The following is a 14129-nucleotide window of genomic DNA, read 5'->3' as shown; positions in this document are numbered from 1 at the left end:
CAAAACCCAAATTTATCCTCCATCCCTGAGGACATATCCATTGCTCTATAAGATTCCCCCCTAATATTCTTCAGTTTTGATCGCTCTCTGTTTTTGCAAAATGAGTTACAACTTTCTTCATCTCATCTACCTGTCCAGCAGCTGGTCTTGGACTCCTTAATTTTAGCTCATCATGTGGAGAGAGTGGATTCTTAAACCCATGTTTTTTCCATTCATCATGCTGAGAAATCTCTCTCAAAAAATCTTTGGATGAAGTTGGACTTTAATTTAATCTGCTTGATGGCTTTGGGTGAGTGGAGAGGAGGGCAGGCATGGCGAACAAGGCAATATTCAGGAAGCTCTGCCAGCTCTTGAATGCTTTCAAAACTGCATTATAAAAATGAAAACTCTCTTAGGGCCATTTTCCTGCGGTTGTTGTCTCTTCCTTTTATATGTTGTGGAAATTTAACTGGGCCAGGCTGGCTCATACTTCAAAATAAAATGCTGGTGAAATTCCAGTTACACAATTTCTCTTGTATCCCATCTGTTAAAGGGGACTCTTCTCTAGTTTCCAGTTTCAATTTTATACCCATCGCTCGGGTTGTCTTTTCAATATTATTTCCAGGAACTTTTCCCTATCTGTGCAGAAAACTGGTTGCTACCCAACCAGAGTTGCACTGAAAGCTCTTCCCTATAGAAATTCAGTTTTGTCCCGAGAGACAACTCTTAGAGACTATCACCACCAACAGAGCTGGTGAAATTCAGAAGAAGAGGTGGGCCGATCCAAGAACACACCTGGTAAAGAGCTTCCTGTGTCAATAAGGGGCGGCAGGAGAAAGACTCAAACCCGCAGTGTCGCACATGCTTGAAAGGTATGAGTCAATCCACAGAGCATGTTTCAGATGCAGCAATGTCTATGTTCCTGAAGCCTCTACAATATACCACAAGGATCACAGACAAAGCAACAATCGAGAGCCCAGTGTTCACAAGCTGAACGGGAAGAAACCAGGGGAGGGGGTCATTTTCTATCTCAAGGTCCGCATTCTCTAATGGGTAATACTCTGAGGGCCACATGCCAGTGATGGGGGAGACCAGAAGCAAAAGCAGAGTAACAGATGTGGTTCTTACCTTTGTACAGTAGGTTATATTTGAGCCATGCAAAAGTCAGAGGTTTATTCCCTATTACACTGGCAACCAATGAAAACCATTTGTTTTGTTTTGTTTTGTTTGACCTGGTCCTGCTTCTTCTCTGTATCTAAGATGATGATGGTGATGATGATTCCAAATTATTACAAATCAAACCAAATTACTTTAATTTAATACAATTTCTTAAAATCAGGTTTCCTGCTCCCATTGCAATCCTATGTCCAAGATAGTTCCCCATAGCTGCTTCCTTTCTTATTTAGTCTCCAGTTGACATCCTTCACTTGCCATTAAGCCATTCTTCCAGCTGTCTGCTTTTTCACCTAACAAACACCTACCACGGTTTCATCTTATATGTATATACAGTGGTACCTCGGGTTAAGAACTTAATTCATTCTGGAGGTCCATTCTTAACCTGAAACTGTTCTTAACCTGAAGCACCACTTTAGCTAATGGGGCCTCCCGCTGTTGTCACGCCAGTGCGGCGCAATTTCTGTTCTCATCCTGAAGCAAAGTTCTTAACCCGAGGTACTATTTCTGGGTTAGCGGAGTCTGTAACCTGAAGCATCTGTGAAAGTGTCTGTAACCCGAGGTACCACTGTAAACCATTTCATGTGTGTAGTTCTTCATCTAGTGTTAAGCAGGGGTCAGCAAACTTTTTCAGCAGGGGGCTGGTCCACTGTCCCTCAGACTTTGTGGGGACAGGACTATATTTAGGGGGGGGGGAGAAATGAATGAATTCCTATACCCCCACAAATAACCCAAAGATGCATTTTAAATAAAAGGACACATTCTACTCATGTGAAAACACGCTGATTCCAGGACCGTTCATGGGCCAGATTGAGAAGGTGATTGGGCCAGATCTGGCCCCCAGGCCTTAGTTTGCCTACCCATGGTTAAAGGCATAGGAGAAGGGCTGGTAAGAAGCAATCCCAGCACCCAATGGTACAAAGTTTGAAAATAAGGACTTCAACCACAAAGGCAGCTGTGCTTCTTTAAAGCCTAACCAGACATGTAATTTTATTATGTACATGGATTTTATCATCATTTCTATCATTTTGTTGCGCCTGCTGTTTAAAAGTCTGCTTTTATTGCTATTTTTAATGATATTTTTGGTACCATTTAATGTATACCGCTTAGAGATTTTATAAATGAAATGCTATAGAAATGCTATAATGATGATGATGATGCAGTAATGCCTAGATCTCAGCATTCCACAAGTAGCTTCATATGAAAGTAGAAGTAGAAAGAATTCCTCTTTCTATCTTTGTGGGGCGGGGGAGAGGTTTATGTATGCAGCATCTCCACTCTCTGGGGGAAACAGCAACTTCAAAACTGCAGCTGCCCTAAAGAATAAATGCTGGGAAACAGCATAAAAGCCAAGATACAGACTGTAATTAATTGGTCTGCTTTTTAGATGCAAATAAATAACCATGAGTATGAGTCAAGGGGAAATAAACTGCTTGACAGCAGCACTGGACTCCCACAAGCTCAGGCGGGGGAGAAAAATCTTGCTTTTATTTGTGGTAGTTATCTAGGGTTGTCTGTAACAGCTGAGTGGCAAGGAGAAATGCCAGGGGGCAGATCACTTCATCAAGACGTCCTCATACTGGGAAAAGCTGCACCCTGGTTTGGGGGGGGGGTTGGCCATCATGCAGCTTTTATAGGCATAGATAATCTAAATACTAAAGTGCCAAAGGCCTCCTTCCTTGCCTTTTTATTAGGAGGCATATTGCTGCTAATGAAAGAGAGGGGCCTCCATTTCAGCATGATGGGATTCAAATTCCTAAATAAGTGGAAAGGGGAATCTCCAGCCCTAATTAATTTTTCCAGGTCTCCCCATGTGGCCCACAAGGCCATTTTGGCCAAGCCATGCCCACAGCTTACAGATGACATCACATATAATATCAGGGGGGGGGAGAGTAAAGACACCTCTGGGACCAATCACCAGCCCCTCCAAAACCCTATGCCATGCACATCACTTTGCAAGCAGCAACCTTTTTGTGTCAGGCCATGGGCTTCTCCACTAAAACCTCGTTTCCACCTGTTCCCAAGCTGTACATACTCAAAGACATATTTCCCCACTCCTCTCGCTGCCCTGCCTGTTTTCTGTCTCTCTTTACTTTCTGCCATAAGTAGTGCTGGGATAGCTCAATTGGTAGAGATGAACCCACAACTTCATCTCAGGGTTGTGGGTTCAAGCCCCACATTGGGCGAAAGATTCCTGCATTGCAGGGGGTTGGACTAGATGACCCTCATAGCCCCTCCCAACTTTACAGTTCTATGATCTATGCAGGAGTGGGAAGAAGGTAGATCTGTACCTAACGGTAGAGACGTGGACAATTTGCAGGAGATTGGCGGAGAATTCTGACTCCCAATTGTTTGACAACAGCAGCAATAAAATGACTCCTAAATTTCACTGCTGAAAGGAAGAACTTTGGAATAAATCCAGGAGTTTTGTGTGTGTGTGTGTGTGTGTATAGAAGAACTCCATTCAGTTCTGCTACTCAAACTTGGGCTCAACATTCTTTTCCTATTCCTCAACATTCTATTCCTGGGCTCAACATTCATAGAATCATAGAATCATAGAATCATAGAGTTGGAAGAGACCACAAGGGCCATCGAGTCCAAACCCCTGCCAAGCAGGAAACACCATCAGAGCACTCCTGACATATGGTTGTCAAGCCTCTGCTTAAAGACCTCCAAAGAAGGAGACTCCACCACACTCCTTGGCAGCAAATTCCACTGTCGAACAGCTCTTACTGTCAGGAAGTTCTTCCTAATGTTTAGGTGGAATCTTCTTTCTTGTAGTTTGGATCCATTGCTCCGTGTCCGCTTCTCTGGAGCAGCAGAAAACAACCTTTCTCCCTCCTCCATATGACATCCCTTCATATATTTTAACATGGCTATCATATCACCCCTTAACCTCCTCTTTAATTCTTTAATTCTTTAATTCTAAGTGTATGTCTTTGGCTCCAAGCTTTTGTCTGAGGATCTTGGGGTTCTGCTGGATCCTGCAGAAAGTAGGTATTGCAAGACTCAAATCTATCCACACCTGATCTCTGGGATAATGAGATTGTAAGTTCCTTGAGGGCAGAGTCCCATCTTGTTTTTGCCTATGCAGTTCTGTAAAGTGGAGAGTGTGCCCTGAGAGTGCAGCGCTGTATAACTCAAAGGAGAAGGAGGAAGACAGGGAAATTCAAGTTCATAGTCAATGTAGGACAGAAGGGAGATTGGGATTTCCCACTAGTAGCATATCATTGATGGAGATGTGGCAAGGGAAATGGAGCTGTCTCACTAGTGGCATGTCATTGACAAAATAAAATGAATGAATAAATGAATGAATGAATGAATGAATGAATGGTGGTCAGCTATCCAAATGGGATTTATCAATATTTTAAACACAAACACTCTCCATGCATCACTAAGACTCCACCACAGAAGTCTGTTGTTATTTATCGCGTGTGGGCACGTTTGTGTTTAAAGCTTTGCTAATGCTAAGAAGGTGCCCGGTTTCTTCCCCCACCGTCCACCATTGGCGAATGTGCAGCTGCGCTTGCAAGGACTCAGGGCAGCACGTATCGTATGGAAGTGCTTTTAAATGTGTGTGCCTTTACCTAAAAGTTGCAGGTGGTGGGAGAGCTCTGAAACAAAGAGGTCGCTCTCCCCCACCCCTTTCCTTTCTTTCCGGCCGTGACTCTAAATATCTTTAACGACAAAGCGGAAATTCAACAGGTGCAGCACAAGAGATGCCGCACGGAAAAACAGCGGAGGTGGGGGGAAGGGGGGCTGTCACCTGTGTGGAGGTGCTAGATTGATGATTTTCACTCGGAGCAGCCCTGGAGATCTTAAGAGCAATTCCTTTCTATTGCAAAGAGCGGGCTGGTAGTGGTGCTTGTTTATTTCCCTGAAAAACAGCCAGCCCCCCGAAAACTCCTCGGCCAAAAAAGAGACAAAAACAAGCCCCCACCCGCCCAACAAACTGGGGCGCGCTCTTTCTCTTTCGATGGAAAGGGAAAGCCGCCTCCTCCCCCGCGCTGGGCGCCTTTCAGCCATTGTCCTCCACGTTCCACGGTGACGCTTGCCTGGGGATGCTCCGCGCAGCTGGAACGCGAGAGTGGCCGGGCGGGGAAAGAAGCGGGCTGCTGTTTCTGGAGAAGGGTTATTAGGCTGAGCAAGCGCCACCGGGGCGACGCTTTGCTGCCTCCGCCGCCATCGAGGGCGGACTCAGCTGGGGAGCTCCAGGGCAGCCCGCAGCACTAGGGGAGAGGCAGGCCGCCTGGTTCCCTGGGCGCGATGGCGCCGCCCTGCCTGGGCTACTCCGCAGGGGCGCCGGGGAGCGCGTTTCCCGGGAGTGCCTCCCCTGGTGACGCCCGGCAGGCAGCGAGAGAGGCTGGCCGCCCAGGCTTCTGGAAGAGCCAGAGACCCAGGTAAAGAGAACACCCAGAGGGTGGAGGGGGGGGGGTCCTCACTTTGGGGAGGGGGAGGGGGTGTGTGTGATGTCGTCGGTGTATGACAAAATCTGCGTCTCTTGACAGTCTTGGGGAGCTTTGCTCCTCTGTGCTTGTGTGTTTGCGTGTTGCTGGGCTTCCTGCTCGGATGCTGCCTCGCCCCTGTGGGCTACTGAGCTGCCAGGAGGCCTGGCCTGCTCGTTGGCTGCCTGGGGGCTGGGAGAGAGAGCCCTCGGTGGGGTATTCTTCCCTCCTGGCTGGTGGAGAGGGAGTGCTTTCTGGAAGGCACCCGCGCCTGTTTGGTTTCCCCAAATCTGAGTCCCACCGTGACGCGTCTATCTTGGCTGATCGTGCCGAGACTTGCCTTCCCATCGTAGTGGGGTCATCATCCACCCTCCCCTCCTACCCCCTTGGGATAGGGTCTGGGGCTGCCGCGTGGCAACGTCCCCGCTTTGGGGGATTCTCACCGCTGCGATATAAAGTGTGCGGGAATATGTGCAGTGTGCAGCGGCCCTGCGCAACAGTTGCTTGGAAGAAAAGCCTCCATTCCAATGAAACTTGAGAGGTTTAATGAGTGGGGGCGTTCCTTGCAGATGCTGTGAACCTGCTTGCAACAGGACAACGTAGTGAGGTAGGTTGCTGTTACTCCTGTTCCTTCAGCTGGAGGAACAGAGAGAGAGAAAGAGAGAGATTGCGGGGAGGGATCATAGCTCAGGACTAGAGTACATGAATTGCATGCACAATGTCCCTTGTTCAGTCCTAGATGTCTCCAGTTATCAGGATCAGATAGCAAGTGATGGAGAAGACCTCTGCCTTAGGTTCTGGACAAATATACTAGCTAGTATTAGGCAACTTCCTAGGTTTCTAGAGAGTGCTCTCCAACATGCTATTGGCTATTGTTATTGGGACTACTAAATTAGGGCTGTGCTCCTACTCTTGTTTATGGTGTGCACTCACTGTGTTTGCAGTGCTGAGTTTTTAATCTGTTTTCAGGCAACATTCTCCAAAATGCATATATCTCTTGTACTTTGTTGCAAGATGCTACTGTTTGATGCTTGTTGTTCTTCAAACTCCTTAAGCCACCAGTTCCTTATTCTCTCTAGGCAAGGTGTGAGCACTGTTACATACGGGAAAGACATCCACACCCACTTCCACACCTCCTGGGTGTGTACACAAACAGAAATGAATTTAAGCCCTGCTGATGTGAGCAGAAGAAGGGTGGGGAAGTGTGAAGCACACCAAAGCAGCAGCAACTTGACTGCACCCTAGGATTTGAGTTCTGGTCTTACAGATCCAAGTCCGAAATCTTCTGTCTCTGTTGGGCTTGCTAATGGCAAACATAGATCTCCCCAATGGGCAGCTGCTAGAGCTTGGGGAGGAAGTTGGCCGGGGGGGGGGGGATATCGGGGGCAGAGCAGCACTGGAAATTGTCTATTTATGATCAGCACATGGGTTCCAAACTAACTCCAAGCTCCAGGAGATACTTGAGCACGTTGGACTCCTCCTACCCCTTTGAAGGTTGTGTGGTCAACAGATGAAATGCTTTCAGAATGTGGATGTTGCGATGGCAAACATCACCTGCTGAATTTCCTTCTGTCCTGCGGCTGTTAAAGGCACAGGGGCCCTGTCACAGAAACAGCTGGCGCACCTGCACCCTGCTCCCTGTTCTGTTCCATTTTAGCACTCTTGCTTTCTAAAACCCTGTTTCTTCTTATCACCTGGCAAAAGTGCTTCAGATTCTTTCAATGCTAGTGTTTTCAAAAAGCCTTGGCTGTCCTCCGTGCTGTTTGAGGAAACAACACAGAGGAGGAGACAAAAATGAACTTGGTGAGGGGCTTTGGCAGATTTAAACTTGAACTATGTGGTGTTTGGTTATTCAGTAATCCCTAGCCTTGTTAATAGTGAAATTTTTAGTGTACTTTTATTTATTAGATTTATATAGTACCCTTCATTTGAAGATCACAGTACACCAATAATACATGCTTTAGTACAATTTTATTAAAGAGATGTTAATTCTGCTGCTAAAACAACGGCACAAGTAATAAATGAATTACTTGAAAAACATTCTGATAACTTTACCTTCAGAATTTTCTCACTGGAAAGGAACCAAAAGATGATTCACCCTGAAGGCTTGAAAATCTGCGACTTCTTTGCTTGGATTTTTGGCTGGTAGAATCAGGACTGAAGGGAAACCCCCAGATGCCTAAACTTCCTGAAGTAGAAATATTTCCCCCAACCCGAGCAACAGTTTGATTCTGTCATCTTGGCAAACAGCGTAGCCAATATCTCCTGTGCAAAAAGTATTTTGATCAGTCTATTTTTGTTGTTGTTGTTGTTTTAAAAATGAGGTGTTTGTGTTATTCACATATTGATAAAAGTGCTGTGGGTGCCAGCACAGCACAAAATGGCTGTCATGGGGAGCAGAGAGAGAGAGAGAGAGAGAGAGAGAGAGAGAGAGAGAGAGAGGTGCTGCTCCTCTGTACTAGTGAAAACTGTCATAAAAAGACCTGGTTTTGATACTCTTGAGACAACCCAATCCTGTGTGTACTTATTCAAAAGCAAGCCCCACTGAATTCAGCAGTGTTTACCCACAAATTATGCTTAACACCATGGCTTATGGCAGGTCTGCAGGATGCTGAGAATATTGGCTGGGCTGAATGGAATGTTTCCATGAACGTCTCGTCTAGACCTTGAGGAAACTGATAGCCTAGGTGTGGGGAACCCGTAGCCCTTCAGATACTTTAGACTCCAACTCCCATCAGCTCTGGCCAGTGTGGCCAATGGTCAGGGATGATGGGAGTTGTAGTCCAGCATCATCTGGAGAGACCCAGTTCCCTGACCCCTGTGATAATGGATTAGTCTGCAATCCTAACCCTACTTGTCTGGGAGCAACCTCACTGAATTCAACAGGACTTACTTCTGATTCCACTGTTATTCCAGTAGTCCCAGAATTCCTTGTAATTAGTTAAAATGAATGTCAACAAGATGAGGTGCGACTGCTTGCAATTCATTTTTATTTTTTTTAGTGATTTTACATCCCATGCTGCTGAGAATCCTGGGGCATATTCCCAACTTAAGTACTTACAGCACAGGAAATTTGTGATCCTTGGTATACATGCATGGATGTACTGCAGAGGGAAGGTGAAATAATAGTTAAAATTCCACGGTCTTCCTTTCTGGCCGTGCAGGTGGTGACTCTCGTACAGCAGGCTTGTGCCGGTGTTGCCTTTCTTTGACAGGGTTGGTGGGTCAAACCTACAAGGGGGCTGTCCTGCCTGCCTGTTGGCAGCTGTGATTACACCAGGAGGCAGCATGCTGGGCTTGTCTGTATTCATTTGCATCGGTCTTTCTGAGTAATGCAGCTGGATTGCTGAGCCTGTTGCTTCTTGAAAGCCAGTGTGGGCGTGTACAGAAAACAGGAGAAATGGAAGCGACAAACCCCTGGGATTCGCAGCCAACAACATCCCCCACCACAGCAGAAAATGAAAATAGCTGTGTGCTGAGGCTAGCTTAATGGGGCAGGGCGATCCTGAAGGTTTTGCACCAGCTGCAGGGCGTTCTGTTGCTTGGGGACTGAAGAGCATTAATGAGGAGGGCCAATTGATCTCCACTCGCATAGGCAATTATAACCTTATTTCGCCTTACAGCTGCAGGCGGATCAGATATTTCACGGCTAATAGGAGGGCTGCCTGTGGAAAGTGTGAGGTTGACTTGGCTCTGCTGCTTCCTTGAAATGTGGAGGGTTTGGGAGGGGGCGTTGTTGAATTCAGCAAAGGTTGTGGAATCTCTTGTTATGCTGAAGTTTCTGCCTTCCCTCTTCTCTCTCTCTCCAGACCTGCTCCCCAAGGGGCTATGTAAACACACAGAACTCCTCCTTGGTTTCCAGCCGAGCGAGCAATATGCCCGAACAAAGTAATGATTACCGAGTGGTCGTGTTTGGAGCTGCAGGCGTTGGCAAGAGTTCTCTGGTTCTCCGCTTTGTGAGGGGAACCTTCCGGGAGACGTACATTCCCACCGTCGAGGACACCTACCGCCAGGTGATCAGCTGCGACAAGAGCATCTGCACCCTTCAGATCACAGATACCACCGGGAGCCACCAGTTCCCTGCCATGCAGAGACTGTCCATCTCCAAAGGCCATGCCTTCATGTTGGTCTACTCCGTGACCAGCCGGCAGTCCATTGAAGAGCTTCAGCCCATCTACGAGCAGATCTGCCAGATCAAAGGAGACATCCAGAAGGTCCCGATCATGTTGGTGGGGAACAAGAGCGACGACCCGCAGAGGGAAGTGCAGGCCAGCGAAGGGGAGGTCCTGGCCACCAAGTGGAAGTGCTCCTTCATGGAGACGTCGGCCAAAATGAACTACAACGTGCAGGAGCTTTTCCAGGAGCTCTTGAATTTGGAGAAGAGGAGAAGCGTCAGCCTCCAGGTGGACGGTAAGAAATCCAAGCAGCAGCGCAAGAAGGATAAACTGAAAGGCAAATGCTCAGTCATGTGAGATGCCTGGGTTCTGCGCCGCCTTTGCGGTTGAAACAGGACTTCTTCTTGCATTGAAAACTGTCTCGCCTGTCCTGGGGTGTGCCTGGAGTAGCGACTTCCCGAGGAGCTGACCCAGGATGTTTTTGCTTTATAGTCTAAATTTTGTTTAGGCTGTTTGAATATTCCCTTGATGGAAGTTGGGGTTTGCATGTTTGTTCTGCACTAGCAGGCTTTTCCAAAACAGCCGCTGTCGCTCTCCATGCCCTCCTGTCCCTGCAGCAACCAGTATTAGCCATTTATGTCACAGGACAAGCCGCTAGGGTCACGTGCATTGAGGAAAAGCAACAGAGGGCACTCTTGTCCTGCATTTTGCCACTGCTTCTGAAACCACCTCCAAGTTATCATAGCCCCTCCCCTCCTGCCCTTATGCAAATGCTCAAGGAACCAAGCAATTCTCAGTTGGGGTCCGGTCAGTAAGCCAGAAACAAACAAAAACAGTACTGTGTCTGATGTTTTGTATATACTTCAAGGGGATCTCTTCAGATGGATGCATCACCAGGGTAAAATCAAATGCTGATTGCGGTAAATGATGACTTTTGATCATTTACCGTAGAATCTGCACGCTTGTTGGGAAGGAGGAGCTGCATTCCTCACCAAAGAAGTGCTTGTTGTTTCCTATTACATGTTAAAACTTCATTTGTGGTGTTTGTATATTGGCAAGGATTTTATGTGAACGATTAAAGTGATTTGAGTACCTAGTGTGCATCTGTTGACTTCTTAACCATAAGCAGATCCAAGGTTGTCTTCCCCTAAAAGATAGAATCTGTGGTCAAAAATACTGTGCTTTTCAAATTGAGGATGGCCAAGAGGTGAACTTTGGTGTACCTTGGGCAGGGATGGGGAAAGTGCGTTCCTCTAGTCATGGACTCCAACTCTCAACAGCCTCGGCCTCCATGACCCACCAAGCAGCATCTGGAAGGCTACAGATCCACCATACCTGGTCTTGAGTCATGCTGCACATTAAACATTCTCCATTTTGCTACAACTGGCTGCAAACGTATTCCACTGTTGTCGTTTTCTTTTCTTCTTCTTCTTTGGCGACCACTCATAGCCGAGTAAGATTAATGGAGCAATGGCTAAGTTGTAGAACAAAGATGTGGCTCAGAGAAGCTTCCACACAAAACGTTTAAGGTGAGATGGCTATGCCTCCTTTGCTCACATTTTACAGGGCGCCTATTTTGCGCTGTCCATTTGTAATCATCCTTTGTTTCCCCAAGTGTTCAAAGGTGGTGGATGGTTGGTTGGTGGTGGGAGGCTAACACCCAGAGCAGGGCATCTCCTAAGAATTCTAATAAGCAAGAGGGTTCGTTGGTGTTTAGCAGCTCAAGTCTGTCCAGCCATCTGATGAGATGGACAGTTTATTTCTGGCATAGTTGAGGCTCCTTATTGTTACTAACATTCTGCCATACAGTTATAATAAATCCATCAGAACTGGTAAATGCATAATAACTGATAACAAACAAACGGAATGGAAAACCACAATAAAACTTTTTATACGTCACAGTTGACGTTTCGGCTTCTAGTTATCATTTTAAATCTTTCATTCATTGCAGCAGACCTGCTGCAGTTAGACCTTCAAATATATCTGAATGGCAAAGATTCCATATTAAAAGGACATTTAGTTTGAACATATGTGAATAGGGCAGTGCGGGGCGGGGGGGGGGGGGGATCATCCATGCAAGCCCGCAGCCAGCAGTGATGTCCCCACTAGAGAAGATGCATTTAACATGAAAGTCTGAAGGAGAATCTGAAGGGAAGCGTCTCTGCAGTTAGGAACCTGTGCAAAGGCTGGCAGAGGCGGACTTAAGGCAATGCAACTGGCTCCGCTGCGCTGGGCGCTGAGCCTAGGGGGCGCTGCAGGGCTATGACGTAGTGAATTGAGCAGAACAGAAGACATGAGGCAGCAGGCACCGAATTTGGGGCTCGGACGGGGAGTCGTTGATGTTTGAAAGACCAACGTGCATCCCTGAAGGCTTGGGAGTAGAGGGGGTGCTCTGGCTCAATGCCTGACTGGGGCAATAAAGTATGTCAAATCTAGGAAGAGTACTCAATAGCTAGAACACCTTAATTCTCTATGACCAGCAACTTAAAACAAAGGCATCTCCTAATCCCCTTCTGAGGTTGATGATCTGCCGTCTGGTTAAATAAATAAAATATATGCCTATAATTTTGAGATACCAAAAATAAAGAACCAATGCAGTGAAGCAAGTCCATTCCATTTTGGGGTACAATGTACCGTCATTTAATTTATTATGAAATGTGTGGAAGACGTGTAGCCACTGATGACTGGGACAGCTGGAATCTTTTTGCAGCCAAGAAAGTAAAAAACAACAACACACACACCAAAATTTCAGCAAATACGAATACTGGGCAGTAATACATTATGGTAGAGGGAGATGTAAATTTTTTAAAAAAAAAATTATTTTGCAGTGCAGAAAACATAATATATTGGCAGAATATAGTAAGCAGAAATTAGAACTCTGATGTGCAGTAAAATATTTTTGAAGTCTTATGACTTCAGCTGCTGAAAGGCCTGATTCTGCAGCAATATAAATGCTAAATAACAAATATGTCAGCATCCAAAAGCACAGCTCCCCACAGCCAAACTGGCTTTAAAGCAGTTTAATTTTCTTGGCTTTGTAAATGAAAAGTGCAGTGCATTTTTTAAAAAGTGGTGCAGATGAAGGAATTTTGGCAGGTGTGGCTTGTAAAGGAGAGCTGAAAAATCTTCCATTTCCCCCTCCACAACTGGTAAATGTACAGGAGCCCTAACCCTTTGCACCAGCTCAACATACAGTCTTTTCGACAAGTTTTGCCTCAAATATTTTATCTCTCAAAGGCCCTGGACCAGGCAACTTCTGAGACACTCGAAAACCGAGGTACCACTATAATTGTTAAGAGTAAATTTCCGTTTAATTATTGTTTGCTGATATTTAATTTTATTGTGCACTGTTACATTCTCATGGGTTCTTGAATGTTACCTTATTTGATATACGGCAAGTGGTTTATCTTGAAGGTATGTTTTTTATTATGACTTGTTTTGTTAAGTTGTGGGTGAACATATCAGATGACACAGCGATTCTTCAAACAGCTCTTGTTTATTCACAGGCCAGGACAGAACTGAACTGAAGGGTTCAGTCAGCCTGCTTATATAGAGCTCCAGTACAATGTACCGTAACTGTAACAATTTTCTAAAACTATCCAATCACTGAACGTCACTTCCGATCCCTTATTTGCATAACTATCTACAGTATCCCCCTGCTGGCCCAGGGTGAGAACTTCAGTACATAACATGTTTGGTATTGGACCAGATTGCTCTAAGGTGTGTGGTTGTTTCTTCAGCCCGTGGACCACCTTACATATAGTAACGTAGAAAGGCGGTATACAAATTAAAAGTGAAATGAAAGTGAAGAGTCAACATCTTTGGCCCCATCCACCACTAATATTCAGTCCCTGGAAAGTTGCTCATGAGGGGCTGCAGTCCATGGCTTGAAACATGTTCCTTATCCTAGACAATACAGAACTAGACGGACCGTTGGCCAGACCCAGTCAATAGCAGCCTCCTATTGAAATCTCTTTTTGATCTATGCCCCTTTCTGCTAACTAGATGCAGCCCAATTAAATGTTTATTTAACATGTTGCAGGCAGCTACATACCTTGTTTTTCCTAAAATAATTGGAGGCATGGGGGGTTCTTGCTTAACCAGTTCTTTACAGGGTCCTTTTACAAGGAAGGCAGTATGCAGAGCGGAGAGGCTAATCTCTTTCTTCCCCTGCTGGGACTGGAATGGAGATTTTAAGGAAAAGTCAATTGGCATTGATGGGGATTTTCCCCACAAAGCCTCCTGGCTGCATGGGGAGCCTTCTCCATTATGGAGCTGCCTACTGCATATTAAGCGAAAGTCTAGTTTGGCTCTCGTCAGTGAGAGAAAATCAATCTGTGCCTTATCCAAAGGAAGCCTTTGTTAATATTTCACATTTTGTAGGACTGAGCCCTGGAAAGGACATTTGTTGCTAGTG

The 14129-nt window shown here is 46.0% G+C and overlaps 1 protein-coding gene across 4 annotated transcripts; it reads left to right on the top strand.

Moving 5' to 3' along the window:
* The first annotated feature begins 5113 nt into the window (after nt 1-5113).
* DIRAS3 (DIRAS family GTPase 3) lies at nt 5114-10804 on the top strand. 4 transcript variants are annotated; one of them, XM_083444685.1, is made up of 2 exons: nt 5114-5552; nt 9407-10804. In XM_083444685.1, the coding sequence occupies exon 2, from the start codon at nt 9473-9475 to the stop codon at nt 10067-10069; it is 597 nt and encodes a 198-aa protein (XP_083300811.1). In that variant the 5' UTR covers nt 5114-5552; nt 9407-9472; the 3' UTR covers nt 10070-10804. The 4 variants fall into 4 exon arrangements, with proteins under 4 accessions (XP_083300811.1, XP_083300812.1, XP_083300813.1 ...); XM_083444686.1 differs by lacking the exon at nt 5114-5552 and adding an exon at nt 5683-6204; XM_083444687.1 differs by lacking the exon at nt 5114-5552 and adding an exon at nt 7681-7873.
* The last annotated feature ends 3325 nt before the right edge of the window (nt 10805-14129 follow it).

This window comes from Podarcis tiliguerta (assembly GCF_965153285.1).
Source record: "Podarcis tiliguerta genome assembly, chromosome: 6".
NCBI lineage: Eukaryota > Metazoa > Chordata > Lepidosauria > Squamata > Lacertidae > Podarcis > Podarcis tiliguerta.
This window is presented reverse-complemented; position numbering and strand designations above follow the sequence as displayed.

Excerpts from the sequence above, each read along its gene's own strand:
- DIRAS3 (XM_083444684.1), top strand. The coding sequence starts at position 9,087 with ATGGGGCAGGGCGATCCTGAAGGTTTTGCACCAGCTGCAGGGCGTTCT. Across the intron at positions 9,279-9,406 it reads CTGCCTGTGGAAAGTGTGAG|ACCTGCTCCCCAAGGGGCTA; the intron begins GTTGACTTGGCT and ends CTCTCTCTCCAG.